Below are 10,864 nucleotides of genomic sequence, written 5' to 3'. Positions count from 1 at the left end.
GGAAAGTTCTGTCTATCTTGGTTTCTTAAATAAAATTATATGTTGCAACATATACAAGTGTGTTTTTTTTCCTCCCACCCTTTTTCTACTTGTCTCACTGATGAGTATTGGCCAGGGAAAGCCAAGATAACTAGAAATAAACAAAATAAAAGCAAATGATTGTTTTGGCTCATATTCCCGGACAATACTCCCCAGCCCTTCTTCCCCAACTGTTGTCCACCTTTCTGGATATATATGAGATTAGGCAGGTGGATGTATAGCGTTATAGTAATATCCTTTCATATAGGAGTGGTCTATTCTGTCCATTTTTACTGTGGGGAGGGGTCTTACTGGTAAGTTGTCCAGGGATAAAAGCCAAGATATAGAAGTTGCTTGAATTCTGTTGTTAATTTCTTAGTAATATCATATGACTGTCTGCTGTGGAGGGAGAAGTGTTTTGTTTGTTGTTGAAAAAGGAGCTAAGCGGTCAGAGAAAATAGGCAATGAATATTAATAAATTTAGCTGCATGCTTTTAACATGTTTTCATATCATATTCATCTGTTTCAGTTACCTCCCAGCTGGGACAAAACCTGTTTCTGCACTTCATGTGTGTGATACAGGAGAGGACATTCTGCGTGGTTACCTTAACATGCTATACCCCAAGACCAGCAGGTGAGATAGCAAATGTGCAGAGTTACCCTAAATGAGGGGAAAGTAGATTGGTGCATAATGAGATACAATGTGAGTTAAATCATCTTTAGTCCTTGTTTCATTAAACCTATTCTAGCTCATACACATTATGCAGGAGTTTGTAGAGAGTGGAGAATTAATATGGCAGCAGTTTGGTAGTGAGCTTGTAACAATTACTCTTGGTAAAGAGGGGATTGACTTTCAAATTGTAGTTGTCTGTTAGTCATTGAGGACTGAGATTAGACCAGATTTTAAGGATATTCCTGTGTGATTAAATCCATGTGCCTGGACCACAAATTCAATCACTTCTGCTCACATGACATCTTCAAAATCTGGTTTGTCTCAGGGACTGAGGATTTACTAGTCTTGGGTTCGAGCCTCATTTTTGCCCTTAGTCTCTGTTAAAAAGGATCTACAAAGGAGGTGCTTTTTAGTAAAGGTAAATATATGTTTAGACTCTTGATTCATTGTGCTTTGCCACATGCTCCTGATAATGATCCTGTTTTTGTTTTTTTGTTTTTAACTCCAGCATCTCCCATGTGCTGCAGGACATGTGCAGACTGGGCCCTACATTTCCTCAGCTTTTCTCTCCCTACGTGACAAAAGAGGGATTTACTCTTCACGAACCTATGAACACACTAACAGGTATAAACAAACAGATATAATTTATTTGTCTTTGTTGAGGTAACATGAGTGAATAGTCCACACTGGTCTATACATCTGCAGACACTGGGGATGTGCAGAAGGTGCCATATTTAAGGCACACTTTCTGGTAGTAGTTTCATATTGTGAGGTTATTGTAATGGTAATGCAATGGTGAAATAGCCAAAAAGAAAAACAAAATTCTTGGAAATCCAATTGCAATAGTTTTTTTTGTGTAAAGAATCATGCTGTTCTCAAGGGTGATACATATGGAATGATCTTTACTGCTTTGTTGAAGAGGATGGAAAAAATTAATCAAGAGCTATGTGCAGCACTTAGGTTATTAGTTGCCCATAGCGCACAATTTTTATTCTCTAGAAGACATCTGTGATTCACTTTCCAGATAGAATGATAAAGTATCAATGCTGTGTGAGTAAAAATATTAAATTGTTTCTAAACTGCATTCACAAGGTTTGATTTTTTTTTTTAAAGAAAAGTCATTCTTCTCAGTCTCACAATAATATGTTACTCTTGGAGGTACTTAATCCCACATCAACTTGGAGGGTTCTTAGTATTCAGGTTTGCCCTTTCCGACTTAAAGGCACAGTCAACACCAGAATTTTTGTTGTTTAAAAACATAGATAATCCCTTTATTACCCATTCCCCAGTTTTGCATAAAAAACAGTTATAATAATACATGTTTCTTTTCCTAAGATATGGAAAGTTCACGTCATTTAATTACTAGTGGGAATATCACTCCTGGCCAGCAGGAGGAGGCAAAGAGCACCACAGCAAAGCTGTTAAGTGTCACTCACCTACCCATAATCCCCAGTCATTCTCTTTGCCTCTGTCAATGGAGATGGTAAAGTTTGGTGTCTGAAGAAATGAATTCCTTTTTCAGGTACTTTTCCCTACAAGCAAGGATTTGGTTTTAGCTGAGTCCACGTCAATCTCTTCAGTAGAATAGTGGTGGCTTTTAAGCAGTTAGGAAGTTGTGAGGTAGTCCTTGCTTTGTTTCCTAACACATTGCTGCCCATGGTACAGAAAGCCAGTGTATGTGTTCTTTCACACCTTGTGAGCTGTCTTCCTGCCGGACAGCTAGTCTGCAGGTAAGTGCTTTTGTCTTCTAGGTCTTGGAGACTTGCACTTCAGAAAAATATTTCATATGCAGTAGATGGGGCCATTTTTAAAAATCCTTTATACAGGATTCTCTTTGGCAGTGGGCAGGCACATTTATGTATGTTTTTTTGCTTGCTTATCTTGATCAGGGAAACTGACAGACTGCTTGAGCGTTTGTGTAAATTTAGCTCTGGTGTTGTAGGCAGAGGGAAACGCGCCTTTTACTTGCTGCATAGTTTCCTTTCTCTGCCAGTCATGTGACTTCTCTCTGCTGTCGGATATTCATGGAGCGGAGTCATTGAATTTCAGTCTCTTCAGTGTCGATCTACTATACGATAATTTTAGATACTTTTGGCAGCCAAATTGTGTATAAGTGTTACGGGAAGGCACTTTAGCCTGATTAGTTTATTATTTTAAAGAACTTTTGCATAACGTTAAGCGGCTGTGGTATTAAAAATTCTTAAAGTGACAGTGTATTTAAAAAGATGTCTACAATTTGGGGAATTTTTTATTTAGTATTATGGACATGGAAGACTTTGTCTTTTGACAAATGCTTGTTATGCCTAGAGGCACAGATTGTTTTGCCTATGTAATTTGAAGTGTTCTAGCTAAGCATGCAGCACAGAATTGAAGATGCATTTTTGCCCACTGAGCCCAATGTCTCTCAGGATGATGCTGTTCAGGCAATGCCACAGCTTTCTCCTCAAACATCCCAAGCCTCTATGGCGTCACATACAGTGGCCTGCAGTTCCTCTTATCCTCCTGGAGGAGTTTATTTGCATGCAGATTTTGCTGCACAGGTATCTTCTGCGGTATCTGCGGAATTATCTGCTTTTCCTATGCTGGGAAAACGCAAGAGGAAAATTAGACATTCAGAGAGTAAGGTTTCTGTTCCACCTACTGCTTCACAGGTTGCCCTCCCTCATAAGTCTGACGAGGAGGATACGTCAGTAGCCTGTGAGGGTGAAATCTCAGATTCAGACAGTATTATTCCTTCATCTAATACTGAAGAAGTAAACTTCAGATTTAAGCTTGAACACCTTCGTGTACTGTTAAAGGAGGTATTGGCTACTTTGGACGACTCAAATACTTCTGTCATTGTCAACCCTAAGAAGTCTATTAAACTTAATAAATACTAGGATGTTCCTTCCTCTGTAGAAGTTTTTCCTGTCCCAGACCGTGTGACGGAGATTATTTCACAGGAATAGGAGAAGCCAGGGATTCCTTTCTACCCATCTCCCGTATTTAAAAATATGTTTCCTGTTGCTGACTCCATTAAAGATTCCTGGCTAAGAGAACTACGATCCTTATAGAGGATAGCTGCTCCTTTAAGGATCCCATGGACAAAAAGCTGTAAGCATTTTTGAAGAAGATGTATGTTCATCAAGGTTTTTTAATGGCAACCTGCAGTTTGTATTGCCGCATTAGCAAGTGCGGCATCTTATTGGTGAAATGCCTTGTCTGATTCAATTTTAATACAGACTACGTTGGAGGAGATACAGGATAGGATTAAGACTCTCAAACTAGCCAATTCCTTTATTTCTGATGCTAACATGCAAGTTATTAGACTTCACTGTCCTTAGCTCGCAGGGCATTGTGGCTAAAATCTTGGTCAGCTGATGTTACTTCTAAGTCCAAGCTGCTGGCGCTTCCTTACAATGGTAAGATCTTGTTCGGAACCTGGTCAGGCAGAAATAATTTCAGATATTACGGGTGGAAAAAGGTCTTTTCTACCGCAAGACAAGAAGAACAGACTCAAAGGACGTCAAAGTAATATTCATTCCTTTCGTAACTTCAAACGTCAAAAGTCTTCCTCTCCCTCTTCCAAGCAGGAGCAGTCCAAGTCTTCTAGGAAGCCCAATCAGTCTTGGAATAAGGGGAAGCAATCAAAGAAACCCTCAGCTGAGTCTAAGTAAGCATAAAGGGTCGCCCCCCGGTCCAGGATCGGATCAATGGGGGGCAGACTTTCCCTGTTTTGTCAAGTGTGGAGATGAGATATCCCAGATCCTTGGGCTGTGGACATAGCATCTCAAGGTTACAAAATAGAATTCTCCCAAGGGCATATTCCACCTCTCAAGATTATCTGCAGACCAGGTAAAAAGAGAGGCATTCTTGAAATGCGTTCAGGACATTTTCCTTCCTGGGAGTGTTTGTTCCTGTTTCAGTAAGGGAACAGGGTCTAGGATTCTATTCAAATCTCTTTGTGGTGACCAAAAGAGAGGGAACTTTTCGACCCATTTTCGACCTAAAGTTTCTCAATAAGTTTCTCAGGGTACCGTCCTTCAAAATGCAAACCATTCTTTTCATTTTTCCTTTGGTCCAAGAGGGTCAGTTCATTAAGACCATAGACCTGAAGGACGCGTATATTCTTGTTCCCATCCACAGGGATCATCACAAATTCCTTAGATTCGCCTTTCTAGACAAACACTTTCAGTTTATGGCTCTTCCGTTTGGCCTTGCCACAGCTCCCATAATTTTCTCAAAGGTTCTGGGGGCTCTCTTGGCAGTGATCAAGGTCTTGGGGAATTGCAGTGGCACCCTACCTGGACGACATAATGGTTCAGGGGCCATCTTTTCAACAAGCAAACTCTCATACAGAGATCTTGTTGTCTTTTCTACTGTCAGTATATACCAGGGTTATAATATAATTTATTTGTTATTATTCTCTAAAACAAACCCCCAATTATAATGTATATTTGAAATAATTGAAATTAATAATTATTCCTAAATTCTTTAGATTAGTTAAGATTTATATACAGTACACATTGCAAATATATTTATAGAAACCAGACTATGAATCAAATTATATACACTTATTTAAAAATATGTTTTAAATTAACCTTACAATGAATCGCATTTAAAATACCACAATAAAATACCAGAATATGGACCGCTAACTTCAGTGTTTAGATAATATACCAAGATACTTCACACAAATCTTACTGGGTCTCAATAGATTTAAGATAACTTTCAGACAAGTATAATTAAGTTATTGAGCCCACAAATGATTCTATATAACTTCAATTAGAAACATCAGAAATTGTATATATTATTAATGCAAACAGCCAATTTATATGACTAGCTAAGACTACACATGACTATGGATATAAGCATAAAATACGAAGTGCCCTTTTAAAATTACCAGCTTCAATTACTGTAGCAATAATGAATGTATTTGCTTTAAAATATTAGATTATAGTCACTGCCATACCTTACCACATAACCAAATGATTATTCAGTTTCCAGAATTTCTTGTGGGTCATCTAAGAACGATTTTTGCACTATGTGCAGAGGTACAGGTCTAAAAATTGTTAATCTTCCTTTGTTGAAGAAAGTGTCCCAAAATGGCAGAGAATATACTTGGCCCAAAGCCTATGTATTTTCCTCTCCAAAAATGCTTCTTTGAGTCTGTCTATGTCCCCTGTCTACTGTGTGGGGGTTTTCATTTAAGATTAACCCCTCCTTTTCTTTAATCATTACCACAATATTTTGATAGGCCCTTACCGATGCTTGGCTTCTGATTCGCCCTCGGATCTGAACATATCATTAGCCCTTGAGACATATGGTTATCTGATACTATAATTTCCCTTGGTTGTAATTCTCGCATAAACCATTGGAGGGCAGCAGACAACTAGAAATGCACTTTTGCTATCAAATATTGCTACAGTTTATACAGTTTACTATGTATCTTTTAATTATATATTTAATATACTCATTATTTCCTGATATTAAGAAACCTGTCTGGTCACATATCTGTCCCATCTTTTATGACTTATGTATCTATAGAGACTAAACATGAGCATACTTTAATCCTATAATGTTTTATATATATATATATATATATATATATATATATATATATATATATATATATATATATATATATTATATACTTCCTCTACATTCAGATACCAGGTCTATGCATATAGGTAACCTTAAATCTATACAATATAACTATCTAGTGTATACTTCCATACAATTCTACTTATAATATTTTAAGAGATGTATTGTCAGGGTGCCAGGAATCAGACTGAGACGAGAAGTGCAAAAATAATCACACCTTTATTAATAGCAAAAAATAATAAAAAGTCCACAAGTCAAATAACAAGCCAGGAGTCAAAACTAGAGCTGGTAGTCAGACAAGCCGAGTCAGGAGCCAAAGCGAGTAGTCAGACGGGCCGGAATCAGGAACAAGGAAAACAGCAGAGTCAGGAACAAGCCAGGGATCAGCAACCAGGAGGGACGTAAGACAGCCAGGTAATACACAGGAGCTCTCACAAACAGGTCTGAGACAATGCAAGGGCAAAGCATACTGAACAAAGGCCCTTTAAATAATAAGTGATGACATCACAATTCTGAGACTGCATCCTGTCTCACATGGATGATGTAAACCAGTCTGGCCATAAAAGGAAGTACAGGAAGTGAGCAGCATCTCCCAGAATGCACCAAAGTCAGCAAGAGAGGTGAGTAAAATGGCTGCCAGCAGCACATGGCAAACAAGTCAGGAAAAAACCCTTACATGTATTTAACGTTATCTTTCCCAGTTATATAAATATTTAGTGCATAACCATGTGATATGACTTAGGCCACTTAAAGTAAGGATAAGTGGGAGACTGGACAAGAAGGGGTTAAATAGCACTCATTCCTGTAATTGTAAGTAACTATGTTGAAGTATTCAACTATTGTGAAAGGATATAATTAAGTTAAAAACTTATATTTTAATTAACCACTATTAAAAAAGAGTGTAATTTACACTCTCACCATTACAAGGTTACCCCACACTAACACTCCACACTATTACCAATGAATATCACACTGCAATATACCCAGACAGTAGACACAGGTTCCACCACCCCCCTGTATTCCTGGCCAGTAACAGGATACGCTGGCTTCAGGTGACAGGGATGGCTTCTATTCTGTGTATACACGTCCCTTGCAGTGGATTACCTATTGCATTGGTAAACTAATTTAGAAAACGTTAAAAACACTTATATTTGAATAAGCATGTGGTAAAGTTGGGCACAAACGCGTTTCGGACGAGTAGCGGCCTTTCTCAATGTGCAATTGAATTTTGACAAGACGAGAGACTCGCTCACTGCATCCTATAAACCAATCCCCTATTAATTCCGTCCAATCATAGCGTGCGTTTGAAGCACGCCCATCTTTCAACGAATCACGAGCGATTCAGAACAGCGTGCTATGTGCTAGCTGATTGGTTACTAGTAACTGGATGCAAGCCCAATCAGGAATAGCTTAATGCTGTCTGCGCGCATTAGGAGAATGGCTATCAATAGTACTATGTGTGCGATCACTATAGTTAATCCGATTCTATGTGCACCCAAATTAATTCCTAGAGCTTATAATATTCTGGATATAGATATTACCATTGCGATAAGCAAGTATCGTATCCAATATATGTCATAGTATCAAGATTATGAATTAAAGCTCATTTATGGAATTATATTGTTGCGGTTTGCACTAACGGTGTATCAGTAAAAAACTTATAGTACTTGTCAGGTTGTAATAAAATTGATATATTTGGTCTTTGCTAAATCATTCCAATACTCATTTTAATTGTGTCAGTGATAGAATTACCAATATATAACCTTATATACTGTTAAGTATTACACTCATAATGCTTCCTATTTGAATATATAGGTCCTTATATTAAGAATGTATGACATGCAGTATGATATCAGGTATGAGAGTACCTAGGTATAGATCGGTACATATTGGTAGATAGGAAGAGAAGCAACTTAAACACTATGGTTAATATAGTATCCATTATATCATTGTTGTTTACAACTTCATACAGTGATCCGTTGTGCACCTATATTATCCTATATGGCAATTTTTCTGGGTGCACATTAGAATTCGGTTTACTGATGATTATCAATTAGAATCATTATTTTAGCAAAGATAAAATAGAAATGTGCAGTAAAAAATGTATTTATAGGAATGCCCAAAAATTATTATTCTCATTCATGCCATTGGGCATGACAGCATTTAAGTTGAAAATCCATCTCGCCTCTTTTTTCAAAAGGGCTTGTTCCATATCCCTGCCACGTATTCCTGGGCGTAATGTTTCCAGTCCCCAGAACTTAAAAGTATTTGTTTTTCCTTCATGACAGTGTAGAAAGTGCCTGGCAACACTGGTAATTTGTTTGCCCTTTTCTACATCCCTTGCTGCGTTCCTAATGTTGCTTAGGTGCTCAGTGATTCTAACCCCCATTTGTCTAGTGGTCATACCTACATAAAAACAATTGCAGCTGCATGATAGACAATAGATCACATTAGATGTCTTACAAGTAATGTGATTCTGGATCGTCCATTTTCTATTAAATCTATCCAACATATATTTCTTTTTAACCATATATGTGCAGTTTTTACAATTGCCGCATGCTATAGATCCCTTGTAGATCGGGGCTTTTTTGGCATTTCTGTCAAAATGACTGGATGTTAGTTGATCACTGAGGTTGTTTGCACGTCTATAGGTGCATAAAGGATTCTGAAGGATAATGGAGTTAAGTTGTTCATCTAATTGTAAGATATGCCAATTTGTGGACAGTATATTAGATACCTGTTGGCTTTGGTTGCAATATGTGGAGATGAATCTTAATGGGTTGGAATTGGATTGTAACTTTTAAGGTCTTAAAAGTTCCTCCATATTTTTGTGTAGTGCTTTCTGATAGGCTCTCTTCAGAGACTTTCTAGAATAACCCCTTAGAAGTAGTCTATTCCTTAGTTCATTAGCAGCCTTTTGGAAGGATTCAAGTGATGAAGAATTTCTGCGAATCCTTAAATACTCCCCAGTTGGTAAACTCCTAATAGTATTAGGGTGATGGAAGCTGTTAGCATTGAGGATATTGTTCGTAGCTGTGGGATTTCTAAAGGTTTCTGTCTCTAGATTATTGTTACTCTTACGAATAGATAAATCTAGAAATTCTACCTTACTATCATCACAAGTCATAGTTAGATATAATCCAAAAGGATTGTCATTAAGGATAGCAATAAATTCATGGAGTAATTCTGTAGAGCCCTCCCATATAAACAAGATATCGTCTATATACCTGGACCAGTGGGTGATGTATTTGGTAAACTGTAAAAGGTTCTTATGAAAGACCACAGTTTCCTCCCACCAGCCCAGGTATATATTGGCGTAAGTAGGGGCGCAAGATGTCCCCATCGCAGTTCCGCATATTTGAAGGTAAAACTTTCCATCAAAAACAAAATAGTTGTGTTCTAATACGAATTCTAACAGGTCAATGATGAATTGTTTGGTTTCATCTGTTAGATCTTGGTTTTTCGATAGGAAATAGGACACTGCTTGACAACCCCACTTTTTATCTATACTTGTATACAAAGACTCTACGTCGCACGTTACTAATAAGGACTCTGGTCTTACAGTTAGTGTGTTTATTTTATTCAGTACGTGCATAGTGTCTCTGGTATCGGAGGGCAAAGCATCCACTATATACCTAAGTCTGGCATCCACATATCTACTGGCCTTTTCAGTCATTGATCCAATGCCAGAGACAATGGGTCTTCCTGGTGGGCATTCCAGATTTTTATGGATCTTAGGTAATAAATAAAGTGTTGCTATTGTAGGATGTTTCACATCTAGAAATTGTTGCTCTTTTTTATCAATGATGCCTTCAGCAGCAGCTGTACAGATCAATTTTTTATACTGTTTCAGAAAATCCTCCGTTGGGTTCCCAAAAAGACTTTTATAATTTTTAGGGTTATTCAATTGTTTCTTAACCTCAGTGATATACATGTGAGTGGGCCATATGACAATATTCCCTCCCTTGTCACTCAGTTTGATTTGAACATCTGTCCATTGTTTCATAGATCTTAGTGCTAGTTTTTCTTCTTCAGAAAGATTGTCAGCCAATGTATCCATTTCTGGTGGAATTGCTAATATATCTTTACACACTAAATCAAGAAATGTGGCAGTGTTGTGTGAGGTACTAGTTGGGAGTATGAATTTAGATTTGGTTTTTAATACATCACGCCACTTTGTATCACTATATAAAGTCTGTTTGGGGTCCCTTTCAGACTCTTCTAGAAGGAAGATAAGATCTTTTATTGCTGTTACATCATTGCTGTCTAAACCCTCTATGTCTGAACTGGAGGAAAAATATTTCTTAAGTAGTATTTTTCTTGCAAATAAATGTACGTCTTTGATAGTCTCAAACTTGTCCATGAATTTATTGCTATCCTTAATGACAATCCTTTTGGATTATATCTAACTATGACTTGTGATGATAGTAAGGTAGAATTTCTAGATTTATCTATTCGTAAGAGTAACAATAATCTAGAGACAGAAACCTTTAGAAAGCCCACAGCTACGAACAATATCCTCAATGCTAACAGTTTCCATCACCCTAATACTATTAGGAGTTTACCAACTGGGGAGTATTTAAGGATTCG

At 37.5% G+C, this 10,864-nt stretch overlaps 1 protein-coding gene across 1 annotated transcript in view; it reads left to right on the top strand.

Moving 5' to 3' along the window:
- Positions 1 to 10,864, top strand: part of MSTO1 (misato mitochondrial distribution and morphology regulator 1) — a 187,857-nt gene that overhangs the window by 119,016 nt on the left and 57,977 nt on the right. Inside the window, exons 12-13 of the mRNA XM_053703175.1 lie at positions 548 to 652; positions 1,200 to 1,315. Of these exons, the coding sequence (XP_053559150.1) occupies positions 548 to 652; positions 1,200 to 1,315 (221 nt within the window). The remainder of the gene's footprint in view (positions 1 to 547; positions 653 to 1,199; positions 1,316 to 10,864) is intronic.

The sequence above is a fragment of the Bombina bombina genome, chromosome 1 (genome assembly GCF_027579735.1).
Source record: "Bombina bombina isolate aBomBom1 chromosome 1, aBomBom1.pri, whole genome shotgun sequence".
NCBI lineage: Eukaryota > Metazoa > Chordata > Amphibia > Anura > Bombinatoridae > Bombina > Bombina bombina.
Note: the sequence above shows the minus strand (reverse complement) of the source record. Positions and strands in the feature narration are given on the sequence as shown.